The sequence below is a fragment of the Capricornis sumatraensis genome, chromosome 3 (genome assembly GCF_032405125.1).
Source record: "Capricornis sumatraensis isolate serow.1 chromosome 3, serow.2, whole genome shotgun sequence".
Classification (NCBI taxonomy): Eukaryota; Metazoa; Chordata; class Mammalia; order Artiodactyla; family Bovidae; genus Capricornis; species Capricornis sumatraensis.
This window is the reverse complement of record NC_091071.1, coordinates 169,072,728-169,093,127: the sequence shown is the minus strand read 5'-3', so window position 1 is coordinate 169,093,127 and position 20,400 is coordinate 169,072,728. Positions and strand designations below refer to the sequence as shown.

Genomic DNA, 20,400 nt, shown 5'->3' with positions numbered 1-20,400 from the left:
TATTCATCTGTTTACTACTATTTGCAAAAACAAAAGCTATTAGGTAATGGGCTGTCCCATATCAAATATCCTTGCACGAGTCAGGTTTGCCTCTGATGAAAAATGCTTCTGCCCACCCTTTGTGTGTGTGCTCAGTTGCTAAGTCCTGTCTGACTCCTTATGACCCCATGGACTGTAAACCCACCAGGCTCCTCTGTCCATGGGATTCTCTAGGAAAGAATACTGGAGTGGGTTGCCATTTCCTCCTCTAGGGAATCTTCCCAACCCAAGGATAGAACCTGCATCTCCTGTGTCTCCAGCTTCCGTACGCAGGTTCTTTATCACGAGTGCCATCCCCATCCTTTAGGCCTCCTCAATACATATGATTTCTCTTGGGGTTGGAGGGCCACTATTATGTTCCTCTCAATGTCAGACAAACTTCTTTAATAGCTTTGTGACCTTGGGCACATGCCTTAACCTCTCTGTTTCCTCAGTTGTAAACTGGATTGACTGACAGCTGTTTTGATGCTGAAAGCCTTTAATATGTTTGAAAACACCTAACAACAAAGCATAGTCTACAGCAGATATTTAAAGAGCATGAATTTCCTTCCTTCTCCAGGTAAGGGCTCATTGAAAGAACAGTAAAATTGTGTGTAGATGTGTTTTTCTTGGAAAGAAAATCCACAGTTTAACAGATTATCATGGGGGCCAGCGATGTTCCTGAAAAAGAATTGTAGATTCTTCTGCCTGTAACCGCCAAAGGGTAAATCTCTTTCTCAGGGGATCAGATTTTTTGTGAATATTTTTGTTCTCTGGGTACTCTTTCTTGTAGCCTGATAACAGAAGAGGATAAGCAGGTGACGGCTTGCTTTCTCAGGGCAGGGTCCCTTTGAACTCCGTGAGGGATCGGTGACTCCCGTTTGTGTTCCCTCCCATATGAGGGGGAGTGTGCCATCCGCAACTGGGAAGCAGGTTTAAGGTCGCTCAGCCTTCGAGGGTCGGTTCTTCCTCGAAAAACCAACTTTTGTAGGTGTCCTCAAGCTAAACGGCCTCTCTCCAGCTCCAGCTGTTAGTCAAAACCTCGTGGTGCAACCCTGACCGCCAATCCCACCCTCCTAGGCCCCAATCCCGAGGCGGTGGGGGCGGGGAGGCCGCGCGCGCCGCTTCCGCTCCTCCACACGACCAGAGGGCGCTGCGGTCCCGCCTCTGCCTTCCCGGGGTGCTTCGCGCCGGGCCCCTTCCGCGTGGGTGAGTGACTGTGAGAGTCAGCGTCGCGCCGCGCGCGCCGACCGCCTCCGCCGCCCGGCGCTCTTATTTCGGCTGCGAGGGGCGAGTGCGCGCGTAAAGGCATAGAGACGGGCGTTGAGCTCTCGGGCTAGAGCGTCGCCGAGCCGGAGCCGGAGCCCGAGCCGCGCGCTGTGTTCCGCTGCGTCCGCCGAGGCCCCCGAGTGTCAGGGACAAAAGCCGCCACCGCGCCGCCTGCTCTCGTCGCCGGGGCTCATCCGCTGCCGCCGCCGCCCTGAGGAGAGTCTGCCGCCGTCTTCACCCGTGAGGATCCGAGAGTCATGTCGGCCAGCAGCCTCTTGGAGCAGGTACAGGCCCGGCCCGCATGCCTCGGCCATTGTGTGAGGCGAGAGGGAGCCTGACTAGGCCCGGACCCGCCGCCCCCAGTCGGGCCAAGGCGAGGCGGCGCTTCTCGCGGGCCAGGTTTCGAGCCTCTCAGGCCGGCCGCGCCCAGCGCCTCGCCCTCGGCCCGTTCTCCCCGCTCTTCCCCGGGCCTCGGACCCGCCGGCCGCGCCGCGTCCCTTCCTCTCAGCGGGCCTCGTTTTTTCTCCTGTTTCCTTCCCCTTCCTTGAAGCCCTGGCCCCCTCGCGTTGTTTGTGGCGCTGCCCCGGCTCCTCTCCGCGGCCCCCTCCGGCTTCGCACTTCCCCCGCCTCCCATCTTCAGCCTCCCCCTCCACCCCCGTTCCTGACGCCGCTCCTCAGGCCTGCGCCTTTATTCCCTTCTCGGGCCCGGCTTTAATTTGTCTTTCCTTTTCCGTTTCTTCCTCGGACGACTTGCCGCTCGGCGACGTTTCCTTCGCCTGCAGAGACCTAAAGGTCAAGGAAACAAAGGTGAGCCCGGCTCCGCCGGTGGCCCCGGGCGGGCGAGGGGACCCGGAGTGGGGGGGCGGGGTCTCCGGGAAGCGCCCCGGGGAGAGGACCGTTCGGAAGCCGCTTAGTTTGCAGGTGCCTCACACACTTAAGTGTTTGACCCTTTCGGTGTGTTCCTGCAGCTGACGAACAGCTTTTTCGTGCACAAGGAGTAATTCATTAGAAGTGGGGGGTGGAATCGGTCTTGAAATGTTCCAGGTCCTTAGTTTCCTGTAGGTCTTAGAAGGCCTTTGTTTTTCATCCTCGTGGATCACACTCTGGAAGTACTCACATGTGGTGGGGGAGGGGAAGCGGGAGGGAATTGAAATCTAGAGGAGCCAATAAAATGACCTTTTTAGATCAACTTTCTCTGGGTGGAGGGAGACATTTTCACTGACAAATTGTTGCTCAGCATTCACTCTCATCTTCACCGTTTTGAAATTCAAACTTAACTTGCTCTGTTTAGTAAGGTTTTTCTCTTGTTAGGAGGTAATTTGATTAATTTGGGAGGTAGATTGTACGATTGAGACACTCCTAATTGGAATTTTTTTCCTCTAGTACAAAATGGATCTGTACATCAAAAGGATGGATTAAACGATGATGATTTTGAACCTTACTTGAGTCCACAGGCAAGGCCCGTGAGTAGTTAACCATTTACATGCTTGATCGTAGGATGTAGTATACGTTTATTCTTTGCTCTATCAATAAATCTAAGTTTCCCTGGACGACTTTCTTAATACCAGTCAGCATGTTATTTAAAAAAAAAAATGTTGCTACAGATGTTGTAGGCTGTTAAGATTCTCATCTTTATTGTCAGCAAACAATTCTCTGAGGCTAGTACTGATAACATTTTATAGTGTACTAACAGCAACACTTGTTTGAGTAGTTCTTCTTCTTACCAAGAATATAATAGTTTCACCCCCAAAACATTTTTCACATTGGCTCCTTTGGGGATCTATAGAATTTACAAAATGGATTTAAAGTAATATAAGATAGTGTTTAGCACAAAGATAGATCAAGAAAAATGAAATTCAGTTTTTGCAATGTAATTATCTTCTAATATGAAGATGAGTTGCATGTAGGTTCATGTATGAACATGACCTGTACACACAAAAACTTTTGACTTGGCAGTTCTTTGTATTAGTATTTTGAATCCCAAAGACACAGCCTCAAAGTTGTAGCTAATAAATATAACTCCCCAGACTAATTAGCCAAAAGGAAAATTGACAGTAACTCATTTGGAATATCCTAGAAGGTAGAGAAGCTTATGGAACATTTATATAAATTCTGAACAGATGCTCTGTGATATATATAATAGTCTTGAATAACTTGACATATTAGTGCATGTTCGGGCCTAATTGTTATGTAAAACTCTTTGATTCCTTATGTAAAAGTTTCTGCATTGAAAGTGTAGAAACCACTTAAGCAAGTGATTGGGGAAAAGTTTTTACAGAAGACAACCAGTTAATCAGGAAAAGTAGGGAAGAAGGTAGAGGAATGAACTATCACTGGGTTCCTGCTATTGAAGTAGTTTGCTTACATAATCATAACAGGGAGAGTGAGAGCATTTGGAAACATAATTCTAGGTAGTTCTTGTGAAACATTGTGTAATTCAGAGTTTTGAGCTCAGGGGCATGTGGGAACCTGCCAGATGAGGTGTAGGTATTCAGCTGTTATAATAGCAAAACCTGTGATAATGAGTGCATTTGTTTTATTAAAAAGAAAGCTAAAACTTAAATGTCTTGAAAAACTTGGAGGGGTATATAAATTTTGGTTGAGAAGACATAATTTGAGAATCTTTGTAGTTTGTCAAGAGTGTTTGATCTATTTTTTAACCAGTTTTTATCACATTATTTGGAATACTTCTTCAGGCTTAATCTCTTAAGTGTAGACTGAATTTCTTATTTATAATGAATTTGGGGCTGTTAAAATTATAACACTATCTTTGAGATGTAGGTTTTTCATAAACTTGAGGGTATATGTCACTTAGTTTTTTAAAAGAAAGTTTTAAATTGGTAGAGAAAAGCACCACTATTTAATTAAACTGCATTAGTTGAAAAATTTAATCTTCAAGAGATGTGTTTTAGTGGCCAGGGAGAAGTACTCTTGGCTTTGATAATACGAACTAATACATACCTAGCATATTAATAGTTATGATAATCCAAGTCTCTCAAGAACAACATTCCCTGTTGACTAGTTAGTGGGTTCTTAGATACCAGAGCTCTTTGGAAGTTAGGGTAAAGCACTCTTATTTTTGAGTTGAGCTGACTCTCCATGTATAGAAACCAATTGTATGTATCTGTTACTTTGATTTAAGGGACTGCTTTGTGAGTTACAGGGTTTATTTAAAAAAAAGTTAAAATACTGTCAGCACTGATGAAAGAATGTTTTTACAATGTAATGTTTTCTAATGTGAAGACTAGTTGGGTGAAACTTTTTTTGGTTGTTATTCTCAAGGATGATTCCTTTTTTTTAAAATATGGACTGTACCATGCCTTTAGAAATTTAATTCCTATTTTTAATGGAAAAGTTAAGTGTACATTTTAGCTATATCCTTTACTTTTATAGATGAAACAGAACAAATAGCAGTACTTGTTTAGTTTTGAATCCTCTGGAAGCCACTGTGCACTTTCTTTCCAGGTTATAATTTTTTTTTTCATTTTAAAAAATTTTAGGTTATAATTAAATAGTGGCATCTACTGATGTTCTCAGATGGTCCGCCAGAAAGCTATATTATAAACTAGATGTATTGAACTTTTCTTTTTGGTTTATGGTTGGGTAATGGCTGCACAGATTTTGGGGATAGAAATTGAAATTTCCAGTTTTTTTATTTATTATACAACGCAGTTTTAATAGGAAATTCTTTTGAATATTCTTCTGTTCTGCCAGTATTCCCATTCCTTCAGTCCAGAGATAGTGGTTTTAATAAAGGCATCCTCAGAGAGTGGGCTTCCTGGGTAACTCAGATGGTAAAGAATTTGCCTGCAATGCAGGAGACCCTGGTTCTATTCCTGGGTCGGGAAGATCCCCTGGAGAAGGGATAGGCTACCCACTCCAGTATTCTTGGGCTTCCCTGGTGGCTCAGCTGGGGAAGAAAGAATCCACCTGCACTGTGGGAGACCTGGGTTCTCCCTGGGTTGGGAAGATACCCTGGAGGAGGGTATGGCAACCTACTCCAGTATTCTTGCTTGGAGAATCACCATGGACAGACAAGCCTGGTGGGCTACAATCCCTGGGGTCTCAAAGAGTCAGACAGGACTGAGTGGCTAAGTACACATTCTTTCTCACAGAACAGGACTTACCCTTGGTGAGATGCTGCGTTTTCCTTTTTCTGAATTGAAGCACTAAAAGCTAAGGCCTGTGTTCAGTGTATGTCAGTTTAGTTTTAAATGTTTAAACACTTGAATTATTAAACCAAAATATCTTAGTCTATAAAAATACCAGCAAGTTTATGGGAAGAGACCATCTGAAAAAAACCACTCATGTTTTATGGTAATGGCTGAAATGTTTGTACTATATGCATAATTCGGAGAGGAAATGTCCTGGTTGTTTTATTTATTTTTGTGTTTAGTTCTAATTTGCCTTTTTTTTTCTTCCACAGAATAATGCATATACTGCCATGTCAGATTCCTACTTACCCAGTTACTACAGTCCCTCCATTGGCTTCTCCTATTCTTTGGGTGAAGCTGCTTGGTCTACTGGGGGTGACACAGCCATGCCCTATCTAACTTCTTATGGACAGCTGAGCAACGGAGAGCCTCACTTTCTACCAGATGCAATGTTTGGACAACCAGGAGCCCTGGGTAGCACTCCATTTCTTGGTCAGCATGGTTTTAATTTCTTTCCCAGTGGGATTGACTTCTCAGCTTGGGGAAATAACAGTTCTCAGGGACAGTCTACTCAGAGCTCTGGATATAGTAGCAATTATGCTTATGCACCTAGCTCCTTAGGTGGAGCCATGATTGATGGACAGTCAGCTTTTGCCAGTGAGACCCTCAATAAGGCTCCTGGCATGAATACTATAGACCAAGGGATGGCAGCACTGAAGTTGGGTAGCACAGAAGTTGCAAGCAATGTTCCAAAAGTTGTAGGCTCTGCTGTTGGTAGTGGGTCCATTACTAGTAACATCGTGGCTTCCAATAGTTTGCCTCCAGCTACCATTGCTCCTCCAAAACCAGCATCTTGGGCTGATATTGCTAGCAAGCCTGCAAAACAGCAACCCAAGTTGAAGACCAAGAATGGCATTGCAGGGTCAAGTCTTCCACCACCCCCAATAAAGCATAACATGGATATTGGAACTTGGGATAACAAGGGTCCTGTGGCAAAAGCCCCCTCACAGGCTTTGGTTCAGAATATAGGTCAGCAGCCAACCCAAGGGTCTCCGCAGCCTGTAGGTCAGCAGGCTAACAATAGCCCACCAGTGGCACAGGCATCAGTAGGGCAACAGACGCAGCCATTGCCTCCACCTCCACCACAGCCTGCTCAACTGTCAGTGCAGCAGCAGGCAGCTCAGCCAACCCGCTGGGTAGCACCTCGGAACCGTGGCAGTGGGTTCGGTCATAATGGGGTGGATGGTAATGGAGTAGGACAGACTCAGGCTGGATCTGGATCTACTCCTTCAGAACCTCATCCGGTCTTGGAGAAGTTGCGGTCCATTAATAACTATAACCCCAAGGATTTTGACTGGAATCTGAAACATGGCCGGGTTTTCATCATTAAGAGCTACTCCGAGGACGATATCCACCGTTCCATTAAGTATAATATCTGGTGCAGCACAGAGCATGGTAACAAGAGACTGGATGCTGCTTATCGCTCCATGAACGGGAAAGGCCCCGTTTACTTACTTTTCAGTGTCAACGGCAGTGGACACTTCTGTGGCGTTGCAGAAATGAAATCTGCTGTGGACTACAACACATGTGCAGGTGTGTGGTCCCAGGACAAATGGAAGGGCCGTTTTGATGTCAGGTGGATTTTTGTGAAGGACGTTCCCAATAGCCAGCTGCGACACATTCGCCTAGAGAACAACGAGAATAAACCAGTGACCAACTCCAGGGACACTCAAGAAGTGCCTCTGGAAAAAGCTAAGCAGGTGTTGAAAATCATAGCCAGCTACAAGCACACCACTTCCATTTTTGATGACTTCTCACACTATGAGAAACGCCAAGAGGAAGAAGAAAGTGTTAAAAAGGTAACCAGCTTACGCTTCTTAAAACTTTAAGGGAAGGAGAGGGAACCCTTTTTAAGACTTTAAGGGAAGGAGAAGGAACTAGAGAGAACAGGAGAAGTATAATACTCAACTGTTAATAAAGCTTTGTAAATAACACAAGTATCATTTAACAGTTCAAGTCTTTATGGGAGGATAATTGGTCTTACTATTTGAACCTTAGTGTGAAAGAGTGTGGGAATATTAATAGGGGGCAGAAATGTGGGTTTAAGTTAAAGGAAAGCAGAAACCATAGAGAAACTGACTTTATGTGATGCAGGAACAGGTGAAGAGTGAGTCTGAAAAGTACACAAAGGGAGTATTGAAGTGAAAGAAACAGAACTGAAAGTAGGAAAAGATTGAGGCCGTAATGTGGCAGAGAAAAAGATAAAAATTCTGTTGCAGGTTTTGGCCTAGCTGGGTACTTGGTTATTTTCAAGAGTCACCAAGCCCTAACATTTCTGCCTGCCTGGTGACAACTGACTGTTAAGGAGGATGTTTTTCAGAACTTTCTTCTTTGTTCCTATCTTTTTTAGTGTTCTGCTTAATCATTTTTTTTTTTTTCAAGATCTTTTTCCCATTAGAAAAGTTTATTTTATAAAACTTGAAAAACAGATGGTCAGAAAAAGCTGGCCTCTTGCTCTTAACATTTTGCTGTATTCCTAAAGATCCACTTTCTTGTTTCCTCTGTAACAGATGGGTTATCTTGGATAGAGTGATGGGGAATAGATCTATACCAAAAGGTTGAATTTATTTGAAAGAGTTGGTCCTGTGCATTGACTGTGTAAGGACCATAAGCAAATGATAAAATACTGGTCAGAGCAGTCATGTATTATCCAGAACTTAAACATATTTAAATGTAGAAAGTAGGTGAGAAGATAATGGCGAGGAGGTAATACTTTAAAATTTTTTTCATTAATGATAGAATCCTGAGTGGTTAGTTTCAAATGTAAAATAAAACCTAACAGAGTTACGTGGAGAAGGCAATGGCACCCCACTCCAGTACTCTTGCCTGGAAAATCCCATGGATGGAGGAGCCTGGTGGGCTGCCGTCTGCGGGGTCACACAGAGTCGGACACGACTGAAGCGACTTAGCAGCAGCACCAGTTATGTAAATATATTCTCCTTGAATTGGTCATTAATTCATAGGGATCTTCTGTACTTGATCTAGGACCTGAGGCACTTGTTTTCCCTCTGTGAATGACTGCTAAAAGAAATAACTTTGCTCAGGTAGATTCTCCACCTCCATAACAGAATCAGAGGTCTGTAGTTGCCTAAAACAGGATGGTTGGCTTTTATCTTCCAGTATGTACGGACAAATAAGAAATAAAGATAATACTTGTCAGTGATGCTGAAAGTATTGGGGAGATAGAGCCAGATTACTGGAAAGTTGGCTGTCAAAAAAACTTGCTCCTTTCCTAGAGTTTTAATAATTTAACTTAAAATTCTCCATAATCTTGTAGAAAAAAGGTAGTTGATTATTTTTGCCAAACTTGTGAAAGGGTCTAAGTATGTCTGCACAGGCTTCTCTTTCTGGAGGAACAAGAGAGGAGACTGGCTTTTTGGGCATCATGTAATGGCAGAGCAGATTATTAATGTGTGTGAGAGGCATTCAGGTGCTTGGTGTAATCACTTGCAACATGCATAGTGTCATATATTAAGAACCTGCTTGCTTTCATCTGCAAAGTTCTGTTCTACATCTTGTGGTTTTAAAAGTAAGAAGGCAAAGACAGGACTATGTTTTGGAATGTACAGCATAACTGTTAAGATCATTCTGTATATATTAGAACTGGTGGGGAAGCTGTTTAAAAATGAAGTAGCAAGTTTGAGGATTGTTAACTTATGTTTGGTCTTTATCAGGTAATAAATTCACTTGAGTGGTTCAGTGAATGATAAAACTTCATAAGAAGGTGTAAGATACATTGACCAGCATTGTATTTTCAAAGAGTGAGTGTATTAATCAAGCTAGGGTCTTTGTTAAGGTAACTGATGGATCTTCCATAAAGACTTCTGATGAATGAGTACCCCAGTTGTTCTCAGGTGAACTAATCACTAAAAATAAAAATAAAAGCTATTATACTTGTGTCAGATTACTTTTTAGTTTACTTTCTATAAGAAAAACTTGCTGAGGTTTCAGGAAGGTCCCTACGATTGCTTCTAAATCCAGTTACCCTTTCAGTCAGTATTGCCTTACTCCTGTGTTGCCCATTGTTATTCTTTAACATGCTTACATAACTGACTATAAACTGTACTTTTTAGTCTTTATTAGGCTTCCAAGATAAAACAAGTTTCATGAGAATGGAACTGATAGCTCATTGAAGCAGTTAACTCCCTTAAGTGGGGTGTTTGTGTGTCTGCCTTGGTATTATTTACAAGATTGCAAAAGATCTTTTGACCAAATGGTAACTCAGTCAGTAGGGAAATACTTAATACTTCATCCTGAAAATGATGTCACAGCTGTTCTAAAGTTCCGTGATTGGGCATGTTTCTTGGCAGAACACAGTGAAGCAGAGCTGCGGCCATTTTTGCCTGTTCTGTCACATGATCTAATTCAATATCATAAAACCTTTTCAAGATCTGTCTGGCTTGAATATCTTAGCTGTCTGGCTTGACGGCTTCCAGCAAATTTCAGTGACTTCGATACGTGGTTTACTTTGTTGTATACCTCGGATACTGTTTTGTAAACTCTTTGTGCATTTGTTTAGAACTTGCCCCTAATTGTTAAATATTTCTTCTGTGACATCACTTTTGAAGGCTTCATAGTATTCTATCAAAGATTTACTGTAATTCGCCAGTCCCTGTTGAGTATGTCGGCTTCTTTATACATTTTTCCCGGCTAAAATAACACTGTTGTAAACATTCTAAGGGGCTTCCCTGATAGCTCAGTTGGTAAAGAATCCGCCTGCAATGCCGGAGACCCTGGTTCAATTCCTGGGTCTGGAAGATCCTCTGGAGAAGGGATAGGCTACCCACTCCAGTATTCTTGGGCTTCCGTTGTGGCTCAGCTGGTGAAGAATCCGCCTGCAGTATGGGAGACCTGGGTTCGAGCCCTGGGTTGGGAAGATCCCCTGGAGAAGGGAAAGGCTACCTACCACTTCAGTATTCTGAGCTGGAGAGTTCCATGGACTGTATAGTCCATGGGGTCTCAGAGTCGGACATGACTGAGTGGCTTTCACTCACTCACTCTTAACATTCTAAGATATAAATATTGATTCACACCTATCCTTAAGTGCTGGGTCAAAGGATATGCTTTTTGAAGATTTTGGCTGTGCTATACATTGCCATGAGCTTTTTTCTTAAAATTTTTTTTGAGAGAGCTCTGTCAGATATTCAAAAGGCAGCGACAAAAAAAAGGCAGCAACAGTCAATTTTTCCTTCTATCTCAACTTGGGAGTAGTCTGGGATAGAGGGAGAGTTGCTCCTTGCATTCAGTTCAGTTCAGTCGCTCAGTAGTGTCTGACTCTTTGCGATCCCATGAATCGCAGCTCGCCAGGCCTCCCTGTTCGTCACCATCTCCCGGAGTTCACTCAGACTCACGACCATCGAGTCAGTCATGCCAACCAGCCATCTCATCCTCTGTCGTTCCCTTCTCCTCCTGCCCCCAATCCCTCCCAGCATCAGAGTCTTTTCCAATGAGTCAACTCTTCGCATGAGGTGGCCAGAGTACTGGAGCTTCAGCTTTAGCATCATTCCTTCCAAAGAAATCCCAGGGCTGATCTCCTTCAGAATGGACTGGTTGGATCTCCTTGCAGTCCAAGGGACTCTCAAGAGTCTTCTCCAACATCACAGTTCAAAAGCATCAATTCTTTGGCGCTCAGTCTTCTTCACAGTCCAACTCTCACGTCCATACATGACCATAGGAAAAATCATAGCCTTGACTGGACGGACCTTAGTCGGCAAAGTAATGTCTCTGCTTTTGAATATACTATCTAGGTTGGTCATCACTTTCCTTCCAAGGAGTAAGCGTCTTTTAATTTCATGGCTGCAGTCACCATCTGCAGTGATTTTGGAGCCCCCAAAAATAGTCTGACACTGTTTCTACTGTTTCCCCATCTAATTCCCATGAAGTGATGGGACCGGATGCCATGGTCTTCCGTTTTCTGAATGTTGAGCTTTAAGCCAACTTTTTCGCTCTCCTCTTTTACTTTCATCAAGAGGCTTTTTAGTTCCTCATCACTTTCTGCCATAAGGGTGGTGTCATCTGCATATCTGAGGTTATTGATATTTCTCCCGGCAATCTTGATTCCAGCTTGTGTTTCTTCCAGTCCAGCGTGTCTCATGATGTACTCTGCATATAAGTTAAATAAGCAGGGTGACAATATACAGCCTTGATGTACTCCTTTTCCTATTTGGAACCAGTCTGTTGTTCCATGTCCAGTTCTAACTGTTGCTTCCTGACCTGCATACAGATTTCTCAAGAGGCAGGTCAGGTGGTCTGGTATTCCCATCTCTTTCAGAATTTTCCACAGTTTATTGTGATCCACACAGTCAAAGGCTTTGGCATAGTCAATAAAGCAGAAATAGATGTTTTTCTGGAACTCTCTTGCTTTTTCGATGATCCAGCAGATGTTGGCAACTTGATCTCTGGTTCCTCTGCCTTTTCTAAAACCAGCTTGAACATCAGGGAGTTCATGGTTCACGTATTGCTGAAGCCTGGCTTGGAGAATTTTGAGCATTACTTTACTAGCATGTGAGATGAGTGCAATTGTGTGGTAGTTTGAGCATTCTTTGGCATTGCCTTTCTTTGGAATTGGAATGAAAACTGACCTTTTTAGTCCTGTGGCCACTGCTGAGTTTTCCAAATTTGCTGGCATATTGAGTGCAGCACTTTCACAGCATCATCTTTCAGGATTTGAAACAGCTCAACTGGAATTCCATCACCTCCACTAGCTTTGTTCGTAGTGATGCTTTCTAAGGCCCACTTGACTTCACATTCCAAGATGTCTGTCTCTAGATTAGTGATCACATCATCATGATTATCTGGGTTGTGAAGATCTTTTTTGTAATTTTGTTTATAAACCTCATAAAATAGTTGGCTTGGTTTTATCTTTCTAGCCTTTTAACTCTAGGCAAAAATAAGATAGGCTTTTTTGGTGGCTCAGTGGTAAAGAATCCGCCTGTCAGTGCAGGAGACATGGGTTTGAACCCTGTGTTGAGAAGATTCCCTTGTAGAAGGGAATGGCAGCTCACTCCAGCATTCTTGCCTAGGAAATCCCATGGACAGAAGAGCCTGGTGGGCTACAGTCTGTGGGGTCACAAAGAGTCAGATATGATTTAGCGACTAAACAATAACAACAAATAGGATAGTCTAGTAGAGGGGACTAAGGGCTGTGTAATTCTAGCCCAACATTAGACTGAGTCAGATATCTGGGTAAGAGTTTATCCAGTTGTTTAACTGGAAAGCTCAGAGGATTTTAGGAGAGACAGATCTAGAGAAAATGTGATTATAATGATAACAGCTTAAGGTTAAAAAAAATTTTTTTTTAATATTTAAAAAAATTCCATTACTAGTGAGTGAGAATAGTAGGATTTCTTTATTTCTAGGATTCTAATTTTCAAGCAGAGGACTTAAAAATGGAGACTTAATTGTGTTTGGATGTAACGAAAATTTATTATGGTGTGTAAGAATTGAGATGGAAGTTATTTATCTTTTCTTTGAACAATTTTACAATGTGCTAGACTTTATAGAAAAATCAGAGGAGTCTTGTCAGGGAGCCTTACATTAGTGATACATAACAGTACAAAATGGAAAGTGTTTTCTCAAGGTATGCACAGGGTGCCACTTTGAAAGCTTGAAGATTGCCTAACCCAGTTCGGGGTGTGGGTTGATTGATCATGGAAGAATCCTTGAAGAAGTGATCTCTGAGCTGCGCCTCGGAAGATAAGTAGAGGATAGCCAGAGATGTTTTGAAAAGAGTGAACATAGTTTCAGAACAGCTCAAATCTGTCTAGATAATAACATTGTATGGATAATTTGGAATAGGAATTCTTGTATAGTTCAAGAAGAAGTCTAAATGGAGATTGTCAGATGTGTTTCTCCTAAGGAAGTTTGGAGATCGGATGAGGAAAAGGGAGTTGATTTGCATTTAGTTGGATGTAGAAGGAATCTACTGAGATAGATACAAAGTTGGCTTGAAAAAACAGGTGTGTATGGTAGGGTCTAATTTGAATCAGGTTGGAGGAGGTCCCTGATGTAACCTTCACATGAAAGGCAGTGGGAAACTTGTAGAAGTAAAGGTGGGCCTGTACTATTACCTTATGTATACAGCTCACTTCTCAGCTCACTTCTTCCTGCAGTGTGTTTTAGACATGTTATCTTATATCCTATTTCTCATCATAGTGTTTAGCTTAGTAGAGATGATTTAGAAGGGGAATATTTTAAAAACTCTGGTAGGTTTATTCTTCATGTCAGTGACTGCACTAGAATCAATGGGTAGAGGATATAGGGAGGAAAATTTTTGTAAATAAAAGGGAGAACTTTTCTAAAAATGGAGTCTTAGTCACAGGAAGATTTGAAGAAGAGACCCAAAGGACTTTTATTAGATAAAGAAGATTCACATACAGGGTAGTTTCGATCAGAGAAATTGAGGGTTAAGAGAGGGTTTTTTCTCTCTCCCCAGTGGCTTACTCCTGTCAGACTCTTGTGATCCCATGGACTGTAGCTTGCCAGGCTCCTCCTCTCCAGGCAAGAATACTGGAGTGGGTTGCCATTTCCTTCTCCAGGAAGAGAGGGTTAGGTGGCTTGATAACATTTGAGGTTCATGGAGAGGAACTGATCATACAAAAGAGATCTTTTTTGGAAAACCTTATTTTTGTTTGTGTTCTATAATTTCTGACTTAAATACTTACTACATATAAAATAAAAAAGGGCTTGAGGCTAGAAGAAGATAGATGACAGAAAGGATTTGTGAATTCTCAGTGGATCTTGGTATAGATTAGGTGTCTGGGTAGTTATTAATGTATTTATTGTGTGTTAATGAAAAGCTTATCTAAAATGTAATAAAGACTGAGCAAAAAACACAAAGTGATTACCACATAATTGTTTCCTTTTTAAAGAAAAAAAAAATCTAGGTTTACTGTAGTGTTAGCACAAGTAATTTTCTTTATAAGGAAGTTGTTTTTGTGTTTTTTTCTTGCAGCTCTCTTTTTCCCCCCTCACCCTTTAACTTGGACATTCAGTTCCTTGTTTACAAATATTGGCTCCTTTTTCAACTTCAGAAAAATACTTAAAATATCAAAGTTTTGGTGATGGCAAAAATCAGAAAGGAAAAAGCCGTAACTTTAGCTACATGTATTGCTTTATTAAATCTTTAAGAAATAAATGACCAGGGAGTATTGTTCTTTCCATTTAACAATATCCCACTCCTGTTTTTTTAAATTACTTCTTCAGAACTAGTGAGTGGGCATCCTGTTTTAATCTGGATGGCAAACTTGAATGTTTTGTAAAATTCTAAGGCATTCTTTATTTTCTGTCTTGCAGATAAATTTACTTGTCTTTTTGCTAATAGGATTGAGGGAATTCTATTTGTATTACTCATCTTCCTTGCTTTGTGAATAGATGAAATGCCTCTCTGTAGCCTTCTTAAAGGAGGACCAAAAAAGGATAGGTGACCCTGAATTTGGAACTTTTTGAAGCATGCCCTTTGTTTGTATCCATCTTTCAACAAATGTGTTTGTGTTAATTGCTGGGATAGAGCAGATAAACAAGGCACCATCTTTGTCTAAGGACCAAACAGTGTTGTTAAGCGTACAACAAAATGGATAAAATATGAGATAAGAGCTGTAATAGAGAGATGAAGAAATAGTTTGGCTTTCTGGAGAAGTGATAAGTTTGGTGAAATTAAGAAAGGCTTCATGGAGGAAACAGCATTTGGTTTGTATCAAATAGAATGAGTAAGGGGGTAATAAGCATTACGTGCTTATTACATTACAAGCACATAATGCTTGGCACTTGTTGCATGTAAAAGTTAACTACCCATCTAGTATAATAACTTTCCCATCTAGTGTATCATTCTCATATTTTAGATGAGGAAGCAGGCTTAAAGAGGTTCTGTATAAAGGTCTCATAGGTACAAGTGGTGGAGTTGGTATTTCAGTGTCCAGGTCCAATGTGCTTGAGCTTGCTCATTGTGAGCCAGCTGTTCAGGTTTCAAGAATTTTAGCAAGCTAGTTAAATACAATCATTAAACAAATTATATGAATTAAAAAATTTAATACATTGTATTAATAGATGTTTTAGATTTCTATTTACGTTTAATTACATTATAAACTACAGTTTGAAATGTAAATTAAAGTTAAGCTACATAAATTTAGAATACTGTTGTTATTACCATTAAACCATAATATTTAATCTTGAAGTTATGTCTGTATCAATATAATACACTGCAATTGCATATCTCTTGGCCCTACAGATAGCCCATTTTTAGTTTGAGCTCTGCTATGTTATTGACACTACAGAAATTGGCAAATGCTGTATACAAATCAGGACTTGATTTTTGTTGATTGTCTAGACTTAAAAGAGATAGAGAAAATATTAATGCAGATTTGCCGTGAGGCATTCGGGATCGAACCCATGTTCCCTGCAGTGAAAGTGTGGAGTCCTGACCACTGGACCACTGGGGAGCTCCCTTAATGCAGATTAAACACACTTATGTCTCTATCCTAACGTATTTTGAATAACACAAAATTTGAGGAATTAGTCTTCCACAATTTGAAAATCATTATCCAGTTTAGCAAGGGTTGTTCAGATTGATGAGCCAGTGAAGTCTTGACATACGTCTTCATTTCAGTTGTCTTAAGTCAGTAATGGGCACTAACTTTGTTAGGCACTTTCATAGTTTTGCTTTAATCCCTGCACCAACTCTCAGAGACAAAATTTATAGGTAGGAAAATGGAAACTCAGGTTAGCAATGCAACTAAAATCATCTGTTAAATGGAGAGAGAGAGGTATAGGTGACTCAGGCCAAATGAGAGTTTTTTACAATAATTGGGAGAAAGACATTGAGAGCCTGAATCAAGATAGTGGGAATGGGGAAGTGTGATAGAAACATTTGCTGATAGTTATTTAAAAAAAAAAAAACTTAGAAAATACTGTGAGCAGCAGGTTAGGGTTTGGAGATATGTTGGCTTTTGGAAATAGTATTAGGGGTACCTGTGGTACAATCAGTTGATGGTAGGATCTTGGGCTCACGAGAGAGGTCTGTTGATAGAAATTTGGAGTTTCAGCCCTCAGTGTAGGTAAAGGCATGGATGAGTTTAAGATTCTTTAAGAATATTGGTAATAAAAATAATGGCCGAAATGTAGTGTCTGTAGTATGCAGGTGTCCTGAATACATATTTTTATGTATGTTTTCATTTAATTCTATCATTGTGGTATAGGTACAAGTTACCTCAGTTTTACAGATGAAGACTTCAGAGAACTCTAAAGAGTAAATACTTCTGCACAGTTACCCAAACTAAGAAAGCAGAGCTGATGTTCTACTTACTGTGGTTCCAGAGCCAACGTGCAATGAGAGAAGAGGGCCAAAGAAAGAACCCCCAGCAGTAACACAATTTAAAGGATGAATTAAAGAGGGAGTAAGTGAGAGAGATTGACAGGGAGTAGTTTGAATTTTAAAGAGAACCAGGAAAGGGCTATATCTTGAGTCGAATTTCAAACAGTGGGGTATAATCAACTTATTCAGAGACTGCAGAGAGGTAGCAGATGACTGCAAATGCCAACAACTATCTGAATAAAAGTAACATGAGAGTGCTTTGTAAAGGGTTTGAAGGTTTTGTCCTCCACACATTATTCAACAGACTCTGCATTTGTCGTTTCTGTAGTTTTCTAACCCTTCCCAACCTGCGAAGTTTTCTAAGCTGTCTATTCCAACCAAGTCTTAAAGAGATTTAAGGAAGTAAGACCAGCTTCTGTTTAGTAGGTATTGGCTGTTTTGGTGAATTAGACCATATAACAGTTTCTGAAATACAGTTGAGTATTGAAAATGTCAGTATTCTGGTTCTTTTTTCTTTTTTAAATTTATTTATGCACTGGGTCTTGGTTGGTTGTGTGGTGGGCTTTTTCTAGTTGCAGTGAGCGGGGGCTGCTCTCTAGTTGCGGTGCGATGGCCTCTCATTGCAGTGGCTTCTCCTGTTGCAGAGCGCAGGCTCTAGGTGCGCGGGCTTCAGTAGCTGCTGCCCTAGGCCCTATGGTTGTGGCGCACAAGGCTTAGTTGCTCTGAGGCACGTGGAATCGTCCTGGACCACGGATGGAACCTGTGTCCCCTGCATTGGCAGGTGGATTCCTCTCAACTGTACCACTAGGGAAGTCCAGTATTCTGCTTTTGATAGGGGTAAAGATTGATCTAGAGGGCGCCATTTTTCCAGACCTGAATAGTTTGGGACAAGGAGTGGTTAACAATTTCAGAATCATTTACTATTTGTATTTACTCTGTGTAGTATAAACCAAGAATTACTGAGATGTGAACTATTTTGCTTATCTACCAGAAGTAAAGATTAGTCCTATAAGTTTTCAGACTTTTTAACATCACTTTTTTTTTTCTGCTCCAAACACTTGCTCAGAACCCCATGAATGGCTGATTTCACATGTGTGCTGTGCTAAGTTGCTTCAGTTGTGTTCGACTCTTTGCAGTCCTATGGACTGTAGCCTACCAGGCTCATCTGTCCATGGGCATTCTCCAGGCAAGAATCTTGGAGGGGGTTGTCATGCCCCTCTCCAGGGGTCTTGCCAATCCAGGGATTGAACCCAGGTCGCCTGTTTTACAGGAGAATTCTTACATGCTCAATGTTTTTTTCCCCCTCTGGGTGATCTTCAGAGTACCTCCTCTGTGAAGCAGAATTGGGAACCCACTGTGTGACAGGAATGTTTTTTAATGGAACGAATGGTGCAAGGAGGTGGAATTGGGAGTTGGGGTGATCTGTTTTGAAATTGAAGAACTGAAAGGAATCTGCTGCTTCAACATCTCATCTAGATGTATTGGTTATTTAGCCTTGGAGGAAGGGAGGGATTAAGAAAACATCTCACAGAAGCTGGGGATGCTACAGCACTGGCTTTGACTGCCTTAAAGAACTGTATGATAAGGACTGACACCTGCACTGATTAGGAATTTCATGTAGAGGAGAAAAAGCTCTGTTAGAATTAGGGAAAGCAAATGTGATCTCTTCACCATTGAATTCTGCAAGCCTGCAGGAGCTGACAGCTAGCTCAGTAAATAGTGCCCTAATACTTTTCATCCCTTGCTGAATAAACAATCCCTAATTGAACTAACTTACTCCATTTAACCCTAGGGAGGAGATACAGATAAAATAGTATAAGATAGTATGTATTGGAGGAGGTGTCTTAGATGAAACAGTATCGGATAGTGTGATTAAAGTGCTAATTTTACAGTATGAAACTAAGTACAGAAGAAAAGAATAGGAAGACCAGGGTCGTCATTTTTATGGAAGACTGGAGTTGAGTTGGGTCTAGAAGGACATGTATATAGAAAAAGAGTGTGGAAAGAAAGATGAGGGAAGAAAATGGCTAAGTCTTCAAGTTTCAGCTGTTGAATGTTGGTGGGGGGTGGGGAGGGAAGAAGCAGGCAGTTGCTCTTTCCAACTCTTGCATTTACTGCTGTTGTAATACCTGTTGGTTCTTATGAAACAAGATATTTAATACTCTGCTACATGTGTCAAAGCTGAAAATTTTGGACAGATAATTTGTGTAATACATGAAGTCATTTATAAAGGGTAGACATATATAAGCTTTTGTCTTCATGTGGACCTTTTTGGCAGTTGGTGTGGATAGCATACTGAGTTTTAAATTTATGTTAAATTTGCTGTGTGCTAATTTTATATTAACATTTGCACATTTCCCATTGCATTTGTTTTTTCACTGGAAAGTATAACCTAATTGTAAAAAACTGTAGCAAATGAAAGCTGACCCATAGTTCCTCTGCTCTGACAAAACCACTCATCATTTTGACTGATTTTCCTACACAGTTAAGTGGTTTATGTAGTTATCATATTCTATATAGTATTTAATCCTGCTTTTTCCCCCTTGACACTTCAGGTATTTACTCATATTTAGCCATTTTTTTGCACGTTTATATAAGGCACTTTGCATATGTTATTGCAGACGCCTTATAACAATCCTATAGAATAGTTAAGATTATGTTTGGCTTTTTTTTTTATCCCCACTGTGAAGCTCAAGGAGGGGAGGGGATCCTGACTGGGGATCCAACCACCAGGGATGGAACCTGGGTGCTGAGCAATGGAAGCAGAGTCCTCCTAACCATTGGATGCTGGGGAATCCCCAAGATTGTTTTCATTTTACAATTAGGGAATTGAGATTCAAAAAGGAATAACTTTCTTAAGAGACTGGCTGGGTCGTAAAAGAGCTGGAATTTGTTTTGCCCCAAAGCTTTTTGTTCTTTGGTCTTGTGAATCTTCACATTGGTCATTTAAAGTAAAGTAGCTAACAGCAATGATCTATTATCTATTGATGCCTATAGCCAGTCACCTCTTTGTTGCCTATATGAGGAGAGCATAATTAATTGAAACTTAAACCTTTATTTAAGCACTTAGGTTTAAAACTTCCCTCATCACAAGCATCAAAAGGGAGCAAATTGTATCTACCTAACCTTGTGAGAGTTGCTGCTAATGACAGCAGGAGTAAGGGAGAACATAAATGGTTCTTTGGGGTTTTGTTTTAGTTTTTAGAAATTTTATTTACTGTTTATCATTGGCTGTGCTGGGTCTTTGTTGCTGTGTGTAGCCTTTCTCTAGTTGTACACAGGTTTCCTGCAGAGCATTGGCTATAGAGCGCCAGTTCAGTAGTTGTGGCACACGGGCTTAGTTGCTCTGGGATCAAACCCACCTCTGCTGCATTGGCAGGCAGACTCTTAACCACTGGAGCACCAACTAGGAAGTCCTACAAGTTACCATTTACATGACAGATTCTTGTCCTTCCTCTCCTGCTGAGTGAGCACCTTTGAAGCTGAGGCTTTGGAATCTGCATTTTCTCAGCTCCATAGTTGATTCCTTGTATTTAAATTATGAACGTCATTAGGTAGTTTTTTGTGTGTCCCCCACCTCAGATTCCTCAT

The 20,400-nt window shown here is 41.4% G+C and overlaps 1 protein-coding gene across 2 annotated transcripts in view; it reads left to right on the top strand.

Annotated features, from left to right (window-relative positions):
• The first annotated feature begins 1,252 nt into the window (after positions 1-1,252).
• The window catches only part of YTHDF2 (YTH N6-methyladenosine RNA binding protein F2), a 30,070-nt gene continuing 10,922 nt past the window's right edge, over positions 1,253-20,400 (top strand). Inside the window, exons 1-5 of one of the 2 annotated variants that reach the window (XM_068967541.1) lie at positions 1,253-1,571; positions 2,070-2,094; positions 2,340-2,345; positions 2,671-2,750; positions 5,714-7,300. In XM_068967541.1, the coding sequence (XP_068823642.1) occupies positions 1,545-1,571; positions 2,070-2,094; positions 2,340-2,345; positions 2,671-2,750; positions 5,714-7,300 (1,725 nt within the window). In that variant the 5' untranslated portion in view covers positions 1,253-1,544. The remainder of the gene's footprint in view (positions 1,572-2,069; positions 2,095-2,339; positions 2,346-2,670; positions 2,751-5,713; positions 7,301-20,400) is intronic. The other variant, XM_068967540.1, reaches the window with a different exon arrangement.